This window comes from Gopherus flavomarginatus, chromosome 7 (assembly GCF_025201925.1).
Source record: "Gopherus flavomarginatus isolate rGopFla2 chromosome 7, rGopFla2.mat.asm, whole genome shotgun sequence".
Taxonomy (NCBI): domain Eukaryota; kingdom Metazoa; phylum Chordata; order Testudines; family Testudinidae; genus Gopherus; species Gopherus flavomarginatus.
In genome coordinates, this window is record NC_066623.1 from 74865501 (window position 1) to 74889963 (window position 24463).

The window sequence follows — 24463 nt, forward strand, 5'->3', positions numbered from 1 at the left end:
GTGCAGCTCAACAAATTATTTCCCCAATCTTGCAAACACTTAGACATGTGCTTAACTGTGCATTTGCATAGTCTCATGGCAGTTGTAAGATTACTCCCATGTGTAAAATTAAGCATGTGCCTAATGTCTGCAGGACTGGCAATTATCTGAGAAAGTTTAAAAAAATCATCATTTCAGTATCTCTTTCTGAGGCAAAATAAATGGCTATACTTGGTGTCTGGTCTGTAACTACACTGTATTAATATGGTTATGTATGCTCCATGGTATGACATATGGAACTGCATGTTTTATGTAGCTCACAGCTTCTTGCTTAAAAAGATTCATTCACATGACACTAAATGTGTTACCTTCATGGACTTATGGTATCACGCCACAGAGTAATTGCATAATAATTAAAGACCTGGTACTTGTATTTGAAGTTTATGTAGAAAAACCAAGTGCTTCATCAGTAATTACAAAACAACTAATCACCACATACATGCAGTACAAAGTAGCCAATGGCCTCTGCAAAATAAAGCATTATATGGCTTTTGAGATCTTGTATAAATTATATTTAAGTGTAATTTTTCAAATACTGTTACTGTTCCTTCAGTGTAAGAGCTTGTTTAATCAGATGTAAGCCCACTGTAGAATATGTTGTTCTTTGAGTTCACAGCTAAAAACATTCTCAGTATCTCAGTTATTTGTATCGCTGTCATTTCCAAAAGCAAGACATCGTATGTTTCCTCCATTTGGTCTAATCTTGACTAATGTATATTATGTAGCTGTCATTTTTTTATCCATACACCTACCATGTATATTTTTTACTTAGTTTGAATAATGTCAATAAGTATTTCCCTTGATAAAGCTAGTTTAGCCAAACATTTTTAATTTTCCTAAACCCTCTGTCTGGAAATGGGAAAAACCACTGCACTGGAAAAATAAGATATTCATACATAAATATCAATGCAAATCTCCTTATCAGCTTGTCCACCGATCTACTAAATGTGTAATTAAAACCCACAACACTGAGTGGTTGTCAGGCTCTGGGTAATCAAATGAGCATTTCCAATAGAGTGAGACACATTGCAGGCTTGAGTCTCAGAAGTGTTGAGTATCTTTAACTCTCACTGAAATTGAGGGGAGTTGAGAGTGCGCAGCAGCTTGGAGGATCAAGTCTCTAGAGCCTCAACACAGGGAAGCACTCAAGCACATGCTTATGTCCAACCCTTTTCAGGAAAGTATTGCAGTCTGTGCTTAAGGGCTTGTCTTCTTGAACAGTACAAGGGCAGCACAGAGGCTTCTGTAGCGCTTTAGTAAGAAGCTCCTACACACTGGTGGGAGAGCTTCTCCTGTTGGTGTAGTTAGCTACCCCCTTTAGCGGAGGTGGATTATGTCGGAGGGAGAAGCTCTCCCGTTGACATAGTGCTGTCTACATTTGGGGGGGAAGAGGGAGGATGGGGTTAGGTGTGTATTCCACATCTCTGAGCAATGTAGTTATACTGCTATAGGTCTGTAGTGTAGACTTGGCATTAGTCACACTGACTTTAAGGAAGTGTTCCTGAGTCAGGGCATCAGTCAGCATATGTAGATTTTGTATGGAGTATGATAAACTGCAAACCTGAGGAACTGTTCTATATTTGATTTATATTTTTTATTTAAAATGACATTGTCTGATAGATACTATTTTGCCCTTTTTGCAGTCATCCCACAGGGTACAATGCCGATAGAAGCCCATGAGAATTTTGCTTACGTTAGGGTGTGAAGGTAAGGAAATGCTCTGTACATTTTTATTTTCTGAAGAAAAAGGACACATGAAATACAGTATGCATGTGTCTTGTTTTTCATTAAATAACAAATATATTGATTAAGTTGCAGATTGGAACAAATGATAATCTAAATAGGTTTTGGCTGAATCTTTCCAATGAATTAAAAAATCACATGAAATGTGACTTACTATGAAAATTTGTCCACAGTCTATTTTTGAACGGCACAAAAATATTACTTTTTCAATCCTATATTAACTCTTTGGTTACTCTCTGATCAATGACAGAAAGCATCCTGCTTTGTAGATGGGGTGAATGGATATAGTTGAAATCCATGACTGACTGTAATGGGGATCATAGTTATAAGCAATATTGTAAAACACACTCTAGCTCTGTTTATAATTGGAACAATCTTTTAAGACCAGTTGTTAACTAATGGCCATAGAATGAACCTGTACTTTCAACATACTATCTGTTAAATTTGCATCCAGATAGTCCAACCTCTTTCTCACTAAACAGTATTTGAAATAATGGAAGTATGCCTCAGTGTAACAAATGTCTTATATTCTCTTCTGTATGTCATTCTTATTATTGGTATTCTGTTCTGGCATTCTCCTGGTGTTAGCTGTTTGGGATTATAATGTATACATGTTTGAGTTTTCTTCAAAACTTTCAGATATGGCTCATAGAATTTTTTTGGTGAGTTTTGGCATCTGACTTATTTTGTTGGCTATAACTGAGTGGAAAAATTATGCTCTCAGCTACAAGCGCATACATTAAAAGTGAAGGGAATTAACTCTGAATTTATACCCTTTTATCTGAGAAGACAATTGGGCATAGTATGTTTTATTTTTTAAATCTGGATGCATAAAAATGTTGTTACAAATATAGATAGTGGTCTTGCCCACAGATTAACTCTTATGGGTCTCCCTGTAGGTGCAAGAGTCTGCACGCATTGGCCCAACTGCAAGATCTGAGCTTATAACTTAAGGCTCAGTCCTTACGTTTTGCAACTCCCATGCGATTTCTTTTATGTGGAAGCACTGCACAATCAGTTTATCCCAGAGCTCCTGTGAAGAGCTTCCTAAAGCTTTAGCAATGATTTTGCTGCTTTACATTCTTATAGACATTCAAAATACAGCCCCAAGGCCACAATTAAACTGGGGCAAATGCATTAAATGTCTACATAGGAGACACTCTTATCCATTGAAAAAGATCATTCTGGTTCAGCTGGCCAATATATAGCGGTGGTGCAAATTGCTACCTGACTCACTAGTAGCTCCCAATAGCTGAAAAGGCAAAGAACAAAAGCCAGAATTATAATGAAACTGACCTATGCATACATTTTCATCGTCCAGCTCTGCAGAAGCATTTCTGAAGTAGCCCAGCCTGCATAACTCACAGTGCTGCCCTCTAGTGTTGTGTTTACAGCTCACGCAAATGACTGTATTTAGCAGCTCGATGTAACTGCACCGGTTGGAGTGGCCGAAGCATTCACAGTCTTGCAAGGAAGAACAGAAATGTATACAAAATGTATACAGTAGCAGAGTAATAGCACATTACATGCTTGGTTAAAATGAACTATGCATAGAAGATGAATGGGAGTACATACATGTTAGTGTAACACATGGACAACAATAGATGTTTGACTGGCATGAACATGACATCTGTTTCAGGCAGGTTAAAAATGATCAGACATTCATGACTCTGAAGATTGCTTCTCCTCAGCAAAGCTGATGGAAATGAAGCCTTTGCAGTTGTAAACCTTTCAAGGGTTTTGAAGGCTTGGTTTACAAATGCATATCTTTTGCACATTTGAGATGGAAATACTCAAAACATGTGCAAAACTTTCTTACTCTTTAAAAAAAAATTACAAAATGTTAAATACATAGGACAAAATTGTCAAACTTGGGTGCCCAAAGTCAGGCATTTAAATCCACAGTTAAGCACCAAAATAAACCAATCTTAGAGATGCTGAATAAGCATAACCTGTGCTTAAGTAAATAAAAGTTGTGGATGTTGAATACCTATGAAAATCAGGCTATTTCATTGAGATGCATAATACGCCCAAATTTGAAAATTTTGGCCAGCATTCTCAAAACAATTAATTTGGAAGAACAGAAAGGAACAGAGATGAGTGCCATTTAAATGCCAGTTAAACTGCCATCTTGAGTCAATACCCAACCTACCTTTATACCGATGAGAAAACTTTTAGCATTTCAAAAATATCATGGAAAATTCTTCCGTTTGTGTAGAATAGGAAGAATGGTTACCATAGCCATCTAACGTGTAGTGCCCACTTTAGCCACTATAATTGTATTGAAAAAAATATAACAGGCATTGGAATTATGTCTTTATTTATAAAACCAATTTATGGCTTGGGCACAAAAAAGTCATCCTAAACTTTTATTAGCAATTTTTTGTTGTTGTTGTAACTAAGCATGACACATAAGGCTAAGATGTCTGTTCAGTTTGTCCTTAGCTTTTGTAATGACCTGCTAGCAACACAAGATTTTGAAGCAGTCCTGTACCCTTCTCTCTGGTCTGACAGAGACTCTGTGGTCTGCTATTGTGGCATAATTAGTTTCTGGGATGAGGACATCAAACATACTGAGCCTACAATCAAGCCAGCTGGCCAATCAATGAAGTCATATTGTAGGTGGATTTGGAAGAAATAATTTACCTTGCTTTGCCAACTTCCAACGAGCCGTTGTATAATAGCAGATCATTAGGTAATGAGAGTAGGGAATCTGACGGTACAATTGCTAATATCTATCAGTGAGCAGAGAGGAAGCTAATGAATGTGCTATGAATGACTGCCAAACTCACCCGCATGGCCCTGTGGTGTAACCTTTCAATACAATAATATCATAAATTCTTACAAAGCTAGGAAAAACAACGCTGCATAAAAATTCATTAAATTGTTGTAAAAGAACTTGGTCCAAAATATAGTTTGGACTAAAGAAGCACATCCTGTAGTTATGGCTGACTCAGTTTTCTCTCTTTCTTTTTCACACACTCTCAGACAGACATATCATAGCAGGTGACTCCACGCACTTGTTCTTGTTTCATCAGTACTAAAGAAAAAATGAAACTGTGCCTTGTACTTAACCACACTAACATGGACCCTGATATTTCTATTACATGAGAGAAATAGCTTTGTGAGTTAAGGCTTCTCCTGTCAACCCAGCTACCACCTGTCGAGGAGGTAGAATACCTACATCAATGGAAGAAGCTCTCCTGTTGGTGTAGATAGAATCTTCACTAAGTGTTCCAGTGCTGCATGTGTAGCCAAGCCCTGATAGTTTACTACGTTAAGATTAGGTGAAGAACTGGGAACCTTGGCCATTAGACTGATAGTGTTACTTGATATAACTTAACCTCAGAGACAATCTAGTGTCTGATTAAGGGTCAGCTGTGGTGGAAAGAGAAAGAAATAACCACTGCTTCTTTATCATTAAATAAGATAATTGCTAATACAGTAATGAGCATTCTACCTTGGCCTGTAGCCATTGGACTTGATTTTCATTTACACTAATTTCCTTTCACACTGCTCTGGTGCCCTAAAATGGGCTTACATTGTGAAAACGGTGTGAAGGAGTCTTCATGTAAATGAGGATCAGGTAATTTCTCCACTGGTAACATTAGGCCAGTTATCACAACCCAGTAGAACATAGTACCTAGAATTGCATGCTACATCATACAAGCTGGGACGATAAAACAGGGTTGGCAGAATTCAGTTTTTGTTTTTTGATATTTTTGGTGGATAACACTGTTCATTTTTTATCAATTTAAATGTTCACAGTTGGAAATTATGGGGATGAGTGTCAGACAACGGGAGGGTCAGACATTATCTATTTAATGGTAGTAGACACTGAGATTCCAAGAGTTAAAACTTTATATGCATTAAAACACAAATTGTCAAAATCACATGTCAAAATATACACAATAAATATCGTTACATCAAACTTGAATAAGTTCTTAAGCAGCATTTTTCTTACTTTGCTTATCTGTATATTTTCATTGTTGATGGATTTTTTTTTGTATGCGTGTACAGTGTCATTGAAGTTTACTGACATTTGGCAATAAAAAATTAATCTGTCCAGGTCTAAAGATAATGCATATTGCCGCTGTTGCAGCTTTCTCACCTTTCTGGCATAGGAACAAGTGAGTCACCCTAACCCTTACACTGAAAGACCAGAGTATGACATTATTATCCTCTGATTAGTATAGGCTGAAATACCACTTTAGTTTCTTAGACACACAGGTCTATCTGGAAGCCAAAGCAGAATTCCATCATAGACAAAGCTGTTCAATCACTAATATAGAGGGGGAAAGGTGGTAAAACCTAGGGTGCTAAAGCACTAACCAAAAAAAAAAAAGAGACTTGCTTACAATGTTGCCATATGCTGCTTTCAGTTTTGAGCACCACATGTCAGAAAAGACAGACAAATTGGAGAGAGTTTAAAGTTGAGTAACAATAAATGGTAAATGGTTTGGAAAATAAAATCTCAGAGGAAAGGTTAAGATAGGTGGGTATATTTAATGCAAAGAAAAGGAGCGCAGAGATAGTCAAGACCAGATTTCATAACAATCTCTCTGGATGAATCAGGAATTATCAAATCCCTTATCAAGATGCAAAGGGATGAATGAGAAGACCCATTAAAGGTGCTTTTCTATAAAAACAATCCCATCAATACTATAAAATCAAGATACAAATTGCAGTTTAAAGGAAATGCATAAAATATCAACCATCAATCATTTTATTCTCCTCCGCTTCTAGTTTTAATACCTCTCATTCCGTTATGAGGAAATGCAGCTATGCAGTCACATGTGTGAAATGATACTGTTCTTGCTATGGAGGCTAGCTCCAGCTCACGCTTGAAACATTCCCAGTGAAACTGTCACATGAACAGTTGTAGAGGTATATGGAAGAGAAACATAATTTTTGAAAAAAGACATGCCTTAGGTGATGCATGAGACACCTGTTGCTTCCATATTTTAATTAACAGACTATAAGACTCTTTCAAGAAGAGAGAATTTTTAAAAAGTCTCATTTTTTCATTTCCTGACAGATCTCTCTCTCCCTCTTCCTCCACTACACACTAGCAAATTAGATTTTCATTATAACTTTAGAAATAAGCTGCTTCAGTTTCATAACAAACAATATGGTTCATTATCAGTTTCATTGACTGGGTCAAACTTAATTCAGATTTTTGTTAAATAAACATATGCCTCAGTAACTCATTTTTCATAAATAATGAGGTGTTGACAACGATAAATGAGAAAAAACAAAACACTTTTTATACGTACACCAGACGGATCAAATGATGAGGAAAAACAATGGAGGAAAAAGTTCTCAGATGGATTTCAGACTGTGAATGACAGATATTTAGCTGCAACTGCTTGTCTTTAAGTCATCAAGGCAATATTGCGATCCTTTCAAAATGCCAATATAATTCCTTCAATGTTTATATTAAAATCGTATCTGTTGATATGTAATCCAATGCATACCTATAAATGAAGTTTCTACTATATTCACACACAATGGAGATGTATGGTACACTACCAGGGTAATAGGAGACTTTTTTGAATATCATATCATTACACCAGATGGTATTTGTTTTATTCTAGAGGATATGAACATGAGATCATTTACATATTGCCTGCCTTCAACTAATCCATTTACATTTCCTCATTTACAGTCTATGTAAATTAGTGATAAAGATAATTGTTAGACTAACATGTTAGTTTTCTAAACAACAACCTGGACTGCCATATTCTTACTCACATTTAATTCTTTCAAAAAACAAATGGTCCACTATTTTATATACAAGCAGAAATTGTCTATGAAGCATATTTATTCTGTTCTTCGCTGTGACTTATGTTGTTTGTGATACTTAATGCTTTTATTGCTGTCAATAAACATGCCTCACTAATAAACTGATAGGTACACTTCACAGATATTCCAGATTCATACAGTGCAATGTTCTCACAACACATAACACTAAGAAATCACTGTATGAATCCAAGAATTCCTACCTCTCTTGTGGTTTGCAACTTGAACAGAAGAAACAGTTGACAAAGCTAATTTGGGAGCAACTGGATAGATTTAAAAACATGAACAATAAATTAGAAAGATATCATACAGGAACAAATAAAAAAGTTTAAAAATGAATTACTTTAGTCACTACATTTTTAATTAGCTTTAAAAAATTCAACATAAGTGAGTATTTTTAAATTATTGTTTACTCTTCTGAAAGGGAAGGTTAATATTGAGGTGAAAATGGGTGAAACACTATCAATGATTAAGGTATTGGAAATAATTAAAGGTTTTAAAACAGGAAGGAGAGATGGTTTTAATAGACATATCTGCATTCTTATTTGGTTTTGGCTCAGATGTTATACATGACCTAAGGAGTTTCTTCCCAAGTCCATAATTACTGACTATACAATATGCCTCATGGTCTGTATAGTTTTTATCAAATTTATGTACCGATATTGTTCTAATTGTACTATAAAGAAAAGCATTATAAATAATCTACAGGTATAGGCAGCATTCTGTAATCAGGATGTGCATATATTATACTTCCAATACTTGACTTAAGGATCTTAATTCTGATAAATGTTAAACTTTTAACAATATGCTCCAAATAAGTAATCTGACTACAAAATAGTTGAAGTTTTTTGTGCTTTGTATTCTCTCCTAACATGTAAAAGCTAAAGAAAAACTTTTTGTATATGTGAACAATGCATAATCTTGTACTGCTCAAGATGCACTGTGAAGTGATGTTAATCACTTGCAGTATAATTTGTTAAACTATGAAATCCATTAGAAATGCTAAGTGTCATTTTGTTGAGGATGTTTTGATTGATAATGCATATGAATAACAAACTAAACTTTGCTGCTAATCCTTAAAGAAAGCAGAAGAGCAGAAATCAATTTGTTTTTCTTTAAGGAACACATGCAGAAACTTGGAAATATAACATGGACTAGCTGATTAAGACAATTCTATTTGTTAATAACCTATGTGTATCTAAGGCAGTCTCAGTTTCATCACCACGATCAAAGACTAATACTGTAGTCCTTACAAAATAACTCCCCAACAAATTGCTAATGTATTTTGTTTAGCGTAACTGCTATTTCCTGGATCTTCCTCTCGCTCATTTCCACCTCCTTCATCTGTATTCATTAGAGTTTAAAAAGAACATCCTGTGCATAACCATGGCAAGCTGCAGGGCAGAGTTCTGCAATTCTGGGCGGAGAGCATAGGGGAAGTTGGGGAGAGCAAGGGGATTTCATGTTAAATAATGAATGGGTTTACATCTGATTGTCAAAATTTGTATCATAAAAGCTAGTATGAACACAAATTCAAATGGAAAAGCATTTTACTTTATATTTTATTACTCTTAAAAATCACTCTATCCCTTTCTCCAGTAATCATCATGCCACAGTCTGTCACTGTAATTTTTTGTGTGTTATTGGAATTCAGATGCAGAAGTATTGCACTAGGGATTTCAGAGAGATTTCTGTCAATGCTAGAGGAAATGTAACTTATAGAGCATAAAGAAGAATACTTATAAACATCTCTTCTGTGACCTGACCTGCTTAAAAAAAATGGAGGAAAACCCAAATTCTGAAAATACTGTATATAAGATTGTTAAAATAAATTCCGGGAGACTATGGTCCAACTGTATTGGACTATGCAGCTGAGCTCTAAATACGAATGGGAATAACATTCAGTGAAAGAGAGACATTAAGAAATGGGTTTGATGTAGACAATGGAAATCTATGGTACTCAAAAATCTTGAAACTTTCTCATAAGGCAAACGGTGATGTCTATACAATTCCAGGCTTCTCCAGAGACTCACTTTAAATTTAATCTATGAAGTTGCTTACACCTTTGGTAGCTTCTTTTCCATACTTCTTGCAGTAGTGTTTCTAGTCCAGAATCTATATATTAGAAGAAGCCTTTTTCATGTAAAATTTCATTTACACTAATTCTCAATAGATTGGTTCTGACAATACCATTACTTAGTACCAAGAGAAAAAGGAGCTGGATTATTATTATTTTGTGCCAACGTGGGATTTTATTTAAGTAATTTAAGTAACTTTCGACCAGTAGGAATTTTACAGAATCCTACCTTGATTTGGTTTAGAAACCTCAAGAGAAGAAATATTCGGCCATATCCTATCAAACTTTGGTGGATCTGCATGCATCAGGAAAAATCATGATTTGTTATTTACATACGTGATATTGTTCTAAACAGAGAAGTGTATGGACAAAAACATAAACCACAAACATCTGCTACTGGACTTGTCTATGATGCACTTGAACAATACGTTACTCCCACATTGAACAAGAACGAGCAATTGATGATTCCCAAAACACTGAATGGACATTAAATACTGTATATAGCAATTTATCTTTCAGGATTTTAGATATTAACTGCAGTGTTAAGAATATATATTGGAAAGATATGTATATTTCTAACACTAATCCCAAACCAGGAACCTTTCTGTTCATGCTATTATTTTAAACCCAGCGTCCAGAGATAAAATGACAATATCATATGAATTCCATAATTTCTTACCATAACATCTCATTTTAAGGACTTTAAATCTACAAATACTTATATAAAGAGAAGCTTCTGCTATCAGGAAGTTATATTTACTAGAGGAGTGGGTTATTTTGTTCTTTCTTTTGTGTATTGTATCTCTTTCCTATTGCCCCATCAATATCTTTTATAGCTTGATTTCTTTCAAATAAATAAGGAATTTTTTTCTTAAAAATATTAGATAAAGGGAAAGATTTCTGAATTAGTTGGGTAAGTTCCCAAACCACAGATTTTCCAATAAAAGATGAATCCCTTTTCTCTTCATCAGATGCACCAGTTCACACATATAGAAAGTGCATGGCAGCAGTCAATGGGAAAGAGAGCACACATGAATAAAATGTATAAAAAATGTGTATTTGTAGAAGTAGAGAGATCACCATAGCACTTGATGAAAGAGTGGCTAGAACTGTAAGCACCCGGGAGATAGCTTCCCTTTTTTTAGAGTACTGACATTTATGGCTCTGATAAAGGATCACCAAAAGCAAGTCGACAAATTACTTTATTTGGTCTTGTGTTTGAATAACTGAGGATTGACCTAAAAATGTTAAGGGACTGTGAATATAGCCTCTGTATGTAACACACACACACACAAAGTGAGGTCTGAATAAAAAGAATAGGAATCTCCTAGCTGTCTTACCTGTTGCCCTGATAGGATCTGACCCTTTTACTCTCCTAGCCACTGTGTAATAATACATCAAAAATCTTTGAGACAGACTAAAGTTATGTCTAGCAGAATGGCTCTCTTCTTGGCACATACCCTCCAAAAATCAGAATAGTAAGGTGGCCATCAACTGAAATGGCCTAGGCATTATCAGCAATAACATCATACTATGTCAAAGCTCAAAGGAAATCTGCACAACACTTTCAAAAGACAAACTTGAGAGTTTAAATTCATAACTTTGCTAGATACTAAAAGTCATGGACTGAATAGAGACACTGGATTATGGGTTACTACAATGCTCTCTCTATCCCACTAACGACCCCTCTCCCAGCTGCTTTCCGCCCTTCCCTTCCTCCCTATGACTGGAGGACTGTTAAAAGGCCACTTTACCTTAAATGGCCCCTTGAAAGCTAAACAATCTGTTCCACCATGTTTTTAGCTGTGACACGAGTACCTTTCCCAGACTTGAAGAAGAGCTCTGCCTAAGCTCAAAAGCCTCTCTCTCCCCAACAGAAGTTGGTCTAATTAAAGATATTACTTTACCCACCTTGTTTCCCTAAAGCTCTGTAATACATTTCAGACCAGCCCTACCGAGAATCTGTCACTAACTAAAATATATGCCTTATCACAGTAATCAGAGCAATTTCTACTTCGAGACCTATATTTTCAGTCTCTTATCTGAATAAGACTTCTAGTCACATGACTAGCGATATCAATCAATTTACAGTTCTCTCAGCAATACTGCTGATAGCGGTACAGGATGTTTTTACTCAAGTGCTGTAGATTATATTATGAAAGCTTGTTTCAGAAAACCTATTTAAGCTATTGGCCCCATATAGGGGATGAACCAGGATAGAGAATACAACTTGACCTTTCAAATTTATTTACAGTAAGATGAGTTTGCCAAGGGGACGCCCAAGAAAGTGATAAATGTGTGTTGGTATTATAACTGATTGAAGTAATTTTGAACATTTTTGTGCCTGGAGATTACTCACTATTCAGCCAGATACACCTTACGTGTACAAGTAAATATTAACCTTCTGGACCTTGGTAATGTAGCTAATGCACTGACCAGTTTAGTTTTCCTACTTAGAATTTTTTCCTTCTCTTCTAGGAAAATCTCCTTTGACTACTCCGTGATGTGTAGAAGGTTTATTTTGTTACCTCCCTGTCTATTGGTGGAACTTGTCATCATCACAATTTTCAGTTTCTCAAGAAGAGCCTTTGTTCTCATCTCTGAAACCCAATGTTTTATTTTCTGGATACAATTTTTATTGCTCTATCAAAACGTCCATGTGAGACTCACCTCACAAAGAATATAGACTGTCCTCCTTATTATCTGGTACAGACCCTTAACATCCACAGGTTAAAGGTTTGTGTTGACTGGGCTTGAGTGTGTTTGGGCTGTATTCAATGATGTGAAAGTGATATTATTTTATGTATGTTTAAAAATATAGATGTTAATGTTAGAAATTAAGCTTTTAAGCCTACAGGAGCCTTCTATTATGTATTTTATTGTGTCTGTGGCTTTATGCAGTAGGAGCACATTCCTGAAATTGCATATTTTCCTGTGCAGTTAGGTTCTCTCTTACCTCAGTTGTAGAAGAGTTTGAGTCATCAAAGAAGCCCATTGCAGGCATACTGTAAAAGCTAGATACTGGAACAGATAAGTCAGCCTCTGAACAGCCACCAGTCAGAATCCTTTAATAGGTTATTTAATAGCCAGTTGTTCATTTACAGCAATTTGTGAAAATCTTTTTTTCCTCTGAGTTACTAATAGGCAGGCCTTGTCTACATGGGGCAATTGACTGGGATAGATATATTCCAGTATAGCTCTCTATGTGGCACTTTAAATCTGGAAGAAAAATCACATTGTTACGAAACAATTACTTTGTGGCTAAATAATTTATCCAGAATACAGTGACTTTTATTTCAGAATAGTGTGTCCACATAGAGGCTATTTTAGAATAGTTCATCCTACAATAGCTATCCCTGTGTCAATTTTCCTGTATAGACAAGACCTAACAGTAACAGTTCTGAGAACACAGAAGGAGCAAAGTTTAGCTTAAGAGGAAAGCTATGGAATTGTGATCTCAGAAAGTACATTTTGAATGTATCTTTTTTAAAATGTAAGTACTTTACGCACATTTAAGTGTAGAGGGATATGAGACATGTAGCTTAGCAGACAATCCATTTTAAACATTACTTGAAAAAAAATTCTGTACAGCTGGTTAACCCATCTAGGTACAGACAGGGCATTGTTGCAACATCTTGCTCAGGTAGTAAGGAGAAAACTATTGTATGATGCTTAACAAATGTATAATCATTTACTCATAGACTTAAAGGCCAACAGGAACTTCACCTATTGCTTTTCTTTTCACGGGATTCTTTTATAACATTAGAACAATCTGTAGTGCTAAAGGAACGGAGTGAATGTGTATCAAAAGGCCATTAGAAATCAGAATTTGGACCAACTGGCACCCTTAATTTGGAGGGTTTATGTGAAACGAGTTGGTAGTTTCAGCCCAGTTCCAACTGGATGGGCTGGAACACAAAAACCACTGCCACAGTTAGCAAAAATTAATCATCTCCCTTATTGGCTGTTTCAAGTGGCCAAACACTGAGTTGACATGGGGATTAAACTGTGCTCTCAATCCAAGGTGCTGTCCTTTCAGAGCAATGTTGAGGAACGTTGTTGATGTAGTGTGTGGAAGAGGATATTACTTCTCCATGTGCTATGCATGTTCTTTGCCTAACCAGAATATTTGTCTCCTAAGCTATTAATATTACACCAAGATTGCATTTGCTTACAATTATTAATAAAAATAATTAATAAAAAGTAGTCTTGAGTTTAGTTCACTCTGAAGTTTGACAGAGGCCACTTGAATGGCCAAGTGATCATTTGATTGGTACATAATAGCAGTGACATAAATGTCTGAGAAATTTAGAATTTTGTGATTGGGGAAAATTTGTTTTAAAGTCTTCAGCTTTTAAACCACTTTTATTTAAAAAGTAAGAAAAGCATGAAGGCTTAAAAATATCACAATCCAATTTCATTTAAACCATGCCAAGTTGAAGTAAAGCTTCATTAAGGCTTGGCCCTGCTATTGTCTTCTTAGACTGTAAGTTGAGTTAAAGGCATGTCTCTTATAGTGTAGTCCTGCTCTCACTTGGAGCCTCTGAGTGCTACTGTAATACAAATAATTAATAAATGAAACTATATGTCACTCCTATTTAAATCAGTGGAAGATTTGTATATGAATTGCTGGCATAAATGGCTATAATTAGATCAGGTGATATTTTAACACCACTCTCAGGGAGTAAACTATGACAAGGAGAACAGTATTTCCCCCTCATTGTATTTCTTATTAGGGTGATGCCTACCTCATGCAATAAGCTTACCTTAGGATGAAATCAGCTTTTTCTCACAGGTTAATAGAATACATAGAATAACACCAAGCAAAAAAAGAAGAAATGTTACAAAATTTAATCTAAATCTCCCTCATTTTAGAAAATCAAAAATTTAAAATGTTAACCAGTGTTAGCTGGACTGTTTTTTTTTGAGGCAATGTAGGACATCTCATACCTGTTCCTTAGACGGATGAAAATTCTGCATTAAAGTGGAGATGGAGTTGTTTTATTTGGCCTGGAAGCTCCTCAGCCATAACAGCTTTTACAACTGTTGGAAGAATTTGAATTGAATTAGTGGCTTGGGTGTCCAGCTATTCACTCACAGAAAGAGAGCACTCTTCTGCAGAAGTGGTTTCAATGGGCCCTGATGATCCTGTGGTGGAAAGTTTTCATAAATCAGAAAAAATCCACTGTTTCTAACCAGCAGACTGTCTGTGTCTCTCAAATTCAACAGACTTGATGGCATTTTCTAGTTATCTAAAGGAAAGTAGTAATAAGAATACATACTAGATCCAAATACTTCATGGAGGAGGAGAGCTCTGAATCTTTTCCTATGGAATAGAGTTATTTTGGTCTATTACAGAACTGGTGAAATTGGCTGTTAAGTGTTGAAGACCTGGAGTATCAGACTGTGGTACAGGAGATCTCTCTCTCTCTCACTCTGTAATCAGGATCTGATTAAAAATCAGAGAGATGATTTGGAAAGTTCAGTCTTCTATACTCTGTGGAATTCACTGAATATTGTCAGGAAGCAGGAGGAAGAGGTGGAGGTGGGGAAAGAAGGGTGGAGAAAAATTTCATATTCTTTTAGTCATTTTAGCTATACATTTTCTGTGGCTTTGCAATAAGAACAGCCAGCACTGCACAGCTGTTGTGGCACAGATTAAATGCTTGCTGACATTCTCATACTTTCTCCAGTGTCTCATCATTTGATTGCTTTTACCTCAGTAACAAACTGAAGACAGCAGTGCAGTTCCTATAGTGTAGTCAGTTAAAATAGTGCTGCAAAAAAGAATCTTTCTGACATGGTAACTTTGAAATCAGCTGGAGGTGATAAAGGTTGCACCTTCGAAAATGAATGTGAAAAATACTGAAGTGCCATTGGCTGTGTCTACTGGTGGCTAAAGCCAGGCTTTTCAGATGTGTTATGCTGGTGGATCTGGTGAAAATACTTCTTTTTTTTATTTTTTTTGCCCCCAATGAAAACTTTTGTAGTTTACCTTTCACAATGTTGCAGCAAATACATTCTCCTAAACTACGGTCACCCCACATGGGAATTTTCTCTTCCAGGGTTAAGTGGTTGTTAAGTTCCCTTGCTTATTCAACTTCAGGAAGTGCTGTAGGTTGTACAAATGCAAAATAGATTTGTGATGAGACTTACTGAAGAAATGGTATAAAAGACTCCCAAACTCTTTTCACATGGGACATTAAGGTTTTCCTCCAGATCTGGAGTTCAAATTAATGCTCTACTTGCACAATGAATTTTTTATATTCTATAAAACCTATTTAGTTAAAGAGCAATTCAAATTAAACTTATTTTTGTGATTTAGAAGTATTAAAACAAAGGCAGAGGGAGTGTGGGGACAAATACTGTAGCTTCCTTGATGTTATGACTATGATGATTAATAATAATGCTTGGCTAAGAAGATGATTAACCTTGTTATTTTATTCACAATTCACATTAGTATCAAACAAAACCTAAATCAGAATATGTTGTTGCTGTGTCAAAACCAACATCTGTATAATATCAAGCCAGTTTCAAATGTCTTCAAGGAAAAAAACATCTGAGAAGTCTCTTGACAGGGTGATGGATTTCTGGGGGAAACTTTTTCTTTATGCACTAATAGATCGGCTCAAATAAGAATAGAGAGAGATTAATAAACAAAGGCGAAATTCTGCACTTCATTATGGACGCTGAATTTCCTACTTAAGTTAATGGGAATTGCATGTGTCTATTCAGGACTAGAACCTGGCTCTGCAGAAGGGGCTCGATCATGCAATCACTAAAGTTAATGACAAAACCTCTTACTGACTTCAGTGGTGCATGATATCAGGATAATATTTACAGTGATGTAAATAATGGGAGAACTGGAACTCAACTGTTTGTTAGCAAAAACCTTGGGTAACATCCAAATTTGTGTAAGCATATCTGAGACCACTTAAAATAAAGTGTTCATCCTGACACTGTTGGAAGCCTGAAAAACACCCTGCTGATATTATAAGGTTATGAAAGCAATGCATGAAAGTCATGCCAGTACAGTCTTTTTACTTTTGTGTCTTGAATTGGTTATTATTCCAAGAGAGATTTCTGTTTACTTGAAATTGGCACTTAGAAAAACAAAAAACAAACAAAACAAAACATAAAATGTCATTTGATTATCTTGATTGCATCTTGCATTTCAGTATATGGTCTGTCGCTAAACTCTGACTCATCTGCCACCAGCAGGCTTCAGAGGTGATAATCACCCACACAAAGCTATTTGCACATCATGTCAATCCTATCCCATGTCTAATTATACTCTTTATAACAAACTGTTTAGCATAATTAGTGAAATTATGCTCCATAGGAATAAGGACAGAAGTTATCTGATAGAAGATTAAAGTTTTTTAAAGTCAGGCATACAGGTACAAGCTAATAACTTTGCTATTTGGTCACAATAAAATACATTTTGATATATTTGCCTACATACAATTATTGTTTAAAGTCAGTCAGAGTAACTTTTTGTATAATATTTACATAGGTATAACTGATCATAAAAGCTTACATAATTATGAAATGGTTTTGGGATTCATAAATTGCTAACAATCTCACCAATATTTTTCCAGCCACGGCTGAAAAATGCTGTAAAGACCAGCACTGGAATCAAGTATGCTGGAAATGATCAAAGAACCTATTACTCAATTGATAGACAACAGCAGGTACAAATGACCTTAACGGGAAAGCTCTGTTTTATTTTATTTTTTTGTAGATGATCAGAAAGGATGTTTACTTAATGACCGCTCTTTCTTTGTGTTTAAACTTTAATTATGTGCTGCTTTAATATGAGATGCTTTGAGATCAAAGAGAACACAGTATTATACATATATGTACACAAAGATAAATATATACAATGCTGATTTTTCTTTGGGCATGCTTTGATCATAAAAGTCTTATGGGTGTTACATGAACATCTGTTGCGGTGACATTTTCTTTGTATGTTGGCATTTTGTGTTCATTTTTTCTGTATTAAACTGGGAAAAGCTTGAAGCACACAAAAGCCAATACAACAGTTTATTGTTTCATAGCAGGCAAAAAAATGGTGTCACCTGAGAATAATTTCCTGTCCTCAGCTAAGGACAGAAATCTACCCTTATGAACACAAATATTGTATTAGCAAAGACAAAAAGAGAAGAAATCATGCAGAATCCATTAAAGCAGCCTCAAGTAATTAATCGTGTTTGTTTTTTAAGTATTGATTGTAATTCTGTTAAAACATAGTTACATAGTAGAGTAGGATCAAGAAGTCAAGGGGCTCTCCATTGTTTAATGACACTTCTGTTATTTCTATCATATAGGAATGGCCTTTACAAAATTGTGCCATGAACAACCACTTCTTCCCCCCGAGCTACTGAATACCCCTGTGGGGGAGAAGGAATGTAGTTGGTACAAACAATGCAGTCATCTCTTTGTGTACTCATAAATTGGTGCTCAAGCTTCATGCATTCCACGTGGTTAGGAAAATTTGTTGAACCCTGCCTCATCTCATTCAAAGGACATCTATACCACATATATTTAAGATAATACACAGACTTGCAGTAACTACTGTATTTCCTAAGGGATGTTAAACTGAATGTTGTCCATTTTAATAAGTAAATGACACTAATCACCTCACTGTAAAAGTTCACAGAATTAAGAGGTCAACAATGCATCCTTTCAGGTCACCAATGATTAAAAAATATTTGAGTTTCCCTATTAAGTATTTAAAGGCCAACATCTGCTGATGCTCAGAGATGGTGAATGTGGTGAAGAAGGCTGTATGGAGCGTAAGGTGAAAATCACAACGATGTAGTTCATGCAACACAGCATTGACAAACAGTAGCACAACTGAGCTCCAAAAAGCTATTTTGCCATTTTCCATTTCTGTTACTTACAGCTGTAGGATTCCAGATAATAATAGTCTGACAATCTCTTTTTATTGCCTTTTATTTAGTTCCTTTTTTGGATACAAAATACATGTTCAAATGCAATTGTCAAGGTTGTGAAAGTAGCACATCGTTTTGCCTTTGCAGTGAGGCAAATGTCGAGGGAGACACTAAAGCAGAAAAATTAGACTCTCAAAACTGAAGACTTTTATTGGCAAGTTGTTGTTGATGCTGTTTTGCTATTTAAGGTAGTAAACTGGATGCCATAGGATTAAGCTGGCATCTATATGGACATGAAACACTACTCCCCTTTACAAAGAGGTTAGTTTTGATGGCATTTAATATGTCTAGTGCTTAACAAATCCGTGCCTAAGCCTGTTCATGCGCTTAAGTAAACTGAACTGATTTATAAATGGAAAGACCTGACCACGCATTTATAAGAAGCAAGGCAGCTGTTTTATCCAAATTATTAGAATATTGCTTTTCAGCCAGATATCAGGTATTGCAAATCTTCTTTTGACACTGCTTAAATTGTGATAGACCTGCATAGCACAAAATCTGTGCCTAAAGCCTATGCAAAGCAGAGGCTGTGCAGGAACATACTTTCACTCAACAACCAAAAGATACCTTTTCTGCTTCAGTGCTTTATTTCTAATTAGCTATCATTCCATGACAGTACCTGCTTCACAACTGTAGGATGGTTTGACTCAAAGACCATATTCTTATTTTTTACGTTGTTTTTATTTATAATAGCTGATTTTTTTAAAAGGCAATTTTGTATTTTATTAGCATTTTAAATGTTTTAATTTTATACAATAAAATGAATCTCAACAAAGAACCTATTTACTTTGTTCAAGGCCTGAGCTAGAGTCCACTGATGTCAATTAAAAGATATTCTCTAGTTTCGCTCTATGGCCTGTGTTATACAAGGTCACATTAAATGTCACATTGTCCCTGTCTGGCTATGGAATCTATGAATCAATTGAAAGACTCTGATTGATACACTACATTCACTAGATTAAAAACAAAAATAAATACATTTTAGTGCATTCTTCCATTTCCCCTTATATTTATCTATTCGTATATACAGCTTTAAGGGCTCTACTCTTCTTGGGTATTAATAGAGTTTGGTGTTTTGGAAAATGTACTTGATAATATTTTCCTACCCAATGCCATCCTGATGTTCCAATTTGTAATGCTAGTGCTTTTATTTGCTGATCAAGAAGCTGTGTTTTCAGACAGATGTACTGTCATGAGCTACATATTATATTTTCTTTGATCACATAATGCAGTTACATGTAAATGCAGTATGGCAAAGTCAATAATATAGTCCCCTTACCGTAAAGCGCATTTCAGTGAAACATTAGCTACAACAGAAATGGATGTTGGGAAAATAGAGCTAAGAAGCTGAATAACATAGCAAAGCTAGTCTAGATTTGCTTTTTATTACTTACTACCAATGCTGGAAATACTGGGAATACCTGTAGAAAAAGAGAGCAAAAAAGGCATAGTTAGAGGTTTACTGTAGGTGTCTAAAAGGCTATAGCATTGCATCAAATATTTGGAACTTATTTTCTCATACTCATAAATTTCAGACTCCTGTATCAATTAACAGCTAGAACCAAGCACTTGCACATACATCCTGCAAGCCTTCTATTTCTCATTGAAGAAGCTTTGGGTTCTTTAATATGAGATTGCAGGGAATTTTGGAGGGTATTTCTTGTGTTCAAAAATGACATTTGGAGCATTTCTGAGACATGCAGGTTTTTTCTGCTCTCATAATTTCATGCAGTTGTTCAGAACCAGTTCTGTATTCATACTAATAGTTATAGGGTTTCTGTTCTGGACAATAAATACAGGTCATGATATATCAGGTATATCTAGGAAACTATTTTAATATAGGGCTAGACGCATTATTAGTTGCTTCAGTTGGCTGCTGAAAATCATTTGGTTCTTTATTAGGTTAACTTTATCTAGCTATCATTTTTGTTCCTCTTTTACCTGTCAGTTGTCTGGATTAAGCTATGTAATAGAAATTTAATTGAGCAAAATAATACAACACATTAGGTCACCCATATTGATCATGCCCCTCATTGATTTTTCTGCTCTCACTTCAATTCTCAAGTTGAATTAATGTGGGAGAACCACTCTAGAGTATGACTGGATGTTGTAGAAAATGTGGATATGCAATATTCCTTGCAATATAGTTCTCCTTAGCTAAAGTGAAACATGCCTATGAGACTATTTACAGGCTGTCATAAACAGATAATTAAGGGTTAATGTCTCTTTTACCTGTAAAGGATTAAGAAGCTCAGTAAACCTGGCTGACACCTGACCAGAGGATCAATAAGGGGACAAGATACTTTCAGATCTTGGTGGAGGGAAGTCTTTGATTGTGCTCTTTGTTTTGCGGGTTGTTTGCTCTTGGGACTAAGAGGGACCAGACGTCAATCCAGGCTCTCCAAATCTTTCTGAATCAGTCTTTCATGTTTCAAAATTGTAAGTAACAGCCAGGCAAGGCGGATTAGTTTTATTTTTGTCTTCTCAACTTGTAAATGTTCCTTTTTTGCTGAGAGGATTTTACCTCTGTTTGCTGTAACTTTGAACCGAAGTGTAGAAGGGGTTCCTCTGGGCTGTACGAATTTGATTACCCTGTAAAGAATTTTCCATCCTGATTTTACAGAGATGATTTTTTTTACTTTTCTTTCTTTAATTAAAAGCTTTCTTTTTAAGAACCTGATTGATTTTTCCTTGATTTAAGATCCAAGGGGATTGGATCTGGACTCACCGGGGATTGGTGGGAGGAAAGGAGGGGTGATGGTTAATTTCTCCTTGTTTTAAGATCCAAGGGATTTGGATCTGTGTTCACCAGGGAATTGGTGAAGTCCCTCAAGGCAACCCAGGGAGGGGAAAGTTTTGGGGGGACAGAAAGTGCTCCAGACACTGAAATTCTGGATGGTGGCAGTGTACCAGATTTAAGCTAGTAATTAAGCTTAGAAGTGTCTATGCAGGTCCCCACATTTGTACCCTAAAGTTCAGAGTGGGGAAGGAAGCTTGACACAGGCCCATAGGCTAAAGGCACAAACTGCAGCTCAGTATTTAAATCCCTGGTACTTGCATCATCTCAGTTAAATAGTTCGCCTTTTATAAGTTTTATTGACTTTTGATGGCATGGTATTATAGTGTAGAACTCTATTTCTCCATTAGCATCTACTATCCTTTTAAATTCCTTCCTGAAATTCTTAATGCAGAGAAACTATGGGACGAATTCTGCAACCTTTACTCAAGGGAATGATGTGCAGGAGTATGCATTACGCAGTGTAGACTAGGGTTGCAGAATCAGGCTTATTTTATGATAATTATTTTTATCATCATATATTAAGTAGTAACCTACTGTGCATTATGGCTATATCCTAGGCTCTGTCAGATTCTTTGTACCAGTAGAGTCTTGAGCTTCTTAAGTCTGCTGGGGATTCTGCAAGGGTGGCAGCATCACTGGGAGTGTAGAATACACAACCAAACACAGGCAGTCCTCAGATTTTTGACACAATTGGTTCCTGAAAATTGCGTAGTAAGTCGAAACATTGTAACTCGTAACTGCAATACACTCTATTGCAGGACCGAGCATTGTAAAGTCGAAACCATTGGTTGTAAGTCAAATCAGGGTGTCAATTCGGAAACATAGTAAGTGCGTTTCTCCTAAGTCGAACGTCATAAAGTTAAGGCCTGCATGTACATTCCCCACTGCAATCTGGTTTAGGAGCATGACTGGGAGGAAAAGGAGTACATATTAAGGCAGCTCCAAATTATGTAATGGTTGGGGCCATGTAGCACTACTAGCTCCAGGGTCAGAGAATCATAAATTGCTCCTTTGTGACTCCCCACCTCAATTACAGATAGTGCTTTCTGGGCACTTGTGAGAATTGTGTCCCAAAAGTTTTATATTCTGTTTGGAAACCCTGTGTGCTCAGTCATGCAAGGTGCAGAGTATCACCTTATAGAAGGCTCTCAGCAATTTTCAGGACTGGGCTCCATATGCAAACACTATTTATAAAATCATGTATTTTACTCCTCCTGAAAATAAACTGATGTTTAAAGCGAAACTCCAGCAATGTTTCAAAATTTCAGAATCATATAATTAGTATCAAAGACTACAACACTGATATTTTTAAATAGAGAAATTAAAATTGTATTTACAGAAATAAAATATCTCTCAATCCACTACTGCGATCTTTTCTTGGAAACAGATTAACAATGATAAAATCTCTTTCCCATTGTTTTCAAAGTTTAGTTCCTTTTCTATTTAACACTGTGGCAGTTTAGTCATGTTTTTAATTAAGATGTTTTATTTTCTTTATACACAGTTGGGACTTGTACAGATAAAAAGGTAGGTAATATTCTCACATCGCCCCTGTGAAATGATATTTAATATTCCCTTTTATGTGCGTGCGCACACACACACACACCCCCCCCCCACACACACACTCCCTTCTCTTCCTCTCCAAGGCAAGTTGCAAGGTATGGAGAGGTTTTCTCATTAATTTGTACTTCTCTTCCTTTACTCTATCTCAAACATCTCAATGAAAAATAATGAAGATTTCCTTAGCAATGAGGAGTAATGAAAACAAGGTAACTGTTTGCCTGAAGGACTTTGCATTAATCTTGTTAGCTTGTTTTCACATTCCCTATTTGAGACGCTTCTTTTGCTATTTCCATACAGATTTCTCAATAAGGAAAGAGAAGCTCTGAGTGACAGTGTACTTCTGTCTCCTAAAATATGTTTGGCCCTGGAAGGAGACAGAAAAATAAATTGTGCACATAACAGGAAAATGCTTTATAGCAGCTGTTCTTAAAGTCCCCTGTTTTAAGGGGGTTGTCAGGGCCAGCATTAGATTGGCAAGGAGCCAGGGCAGAAAGCCCCACTCTGAGTCCTGCAATCATGGGGCTTAGACTGAAGCCACAAGGGGCCATTTAGGGAGGGTAGGGGACACCTGTCCACCTGAGTTTCACAACACAAATTTCAGCTCTGCGCATGGCAGGGCTGACAGCCAGAGCCCCAAGCTCCTTCACAGCAGGGCTTTGAGCCTGAGCAACTTAGCTTTGTGCACCCTGTGGCACGGGGCCATAGGCAGTTGCCCTGCTTCCCACCTCTTAACCCCAGCTCTGTGCACCACTTCCTCTACTCAGCATCTAGGAAGGAATCAGCATGTGTTGTAGTTAATGCCAGTTTGAAAAGTTACTGTAGAAATAATTTTAGCAAGGGACTGTTTTCCGAAGAAAGGCGGAAGAAAGGGAGGCAATGAATGGGAGTCAGTTGCCACTTGCAGCAAAAGAAGAGCTCACAATGAGGATCTAAGAAGCCGGGAAAAAAACAAGAAACCAAAAATACAATTGGAAATATTTGGAATAGGGATTTACTGGGCTGATTTTGAGGGGGAGCCATGGCCACAGTGTCTGGTGTGTGGTGAAGTTCTGGCAAAGGAGAGCTTAAAACCATCTAAAATGCGGCACCCACTTGGAGACATGGTGCAGTTCTATTTGAACAAAACCACTTGATTTCTTTTTTCAGAAAAAGCTGAGAGAGCTACAGGGCCAGAAGAGAGTACTGAAATTGGCAGCTACAACAAATAAGAGAGCCCTTGAGGCATCTTTCGCTGTGTCATGCTGGATAGGTAAAACCGGGAAACCACACTCTACTGAAGAAGCTTGTTTTCTGCCATGGTGCCAAGGAATGATTTGATTATACTGGGGCAAGGTGCAACGACTCAACTTGATTCAATTCCCCTGTCTAATGACACTATTGCCAGGTGTATTCACAGTATGGCAAACGATGTGACTGAACAAGTGATCACCAAAATCAAGCAAAGTTCTTTTTTTCCCCCCATTCAACTTGATGAAACAACAG

The 24463-nt window shown here is 36.4% G+C and overlaps 1 protein-coding gene across 4 annotated transcripts in view; it reads right to left on the minus strand.

Annotated features, from left to right (window-relative positions):
* NTNG1 (netrin G1) overlaps positions 1-24463 on the minus strand; it is a 209142-nt gene that overhangs the window by 50366 nt on the left and 134313 nt on the right. Inside the window, exons 5-8 of one of the 4 annotated variants that reach the window (XM_050962387.1) lie at positions 20013-20039; positions 9891-9956; positions 7788-7847; positions 3079-3246 (exon numbers count right to left, since the gene is read on the minus strand). In XM_050962387.1, the coding sequence (XP_050818344.1) occupies positions 3079-3246; positions 7788-7847; positions 9891-9956; positions 20013-20039 (321 nt within the window). The remainder of the gene's footprint in view (positions 1-3078; positions 3247-7787; positions 7848-9890; positions 9957-20012; positions 20040-24463) is intronic. The other 3 variants (XM_050962388.1, XM_050962389.1, XM_050962390.1) reach the window with 3 other exon arrangements.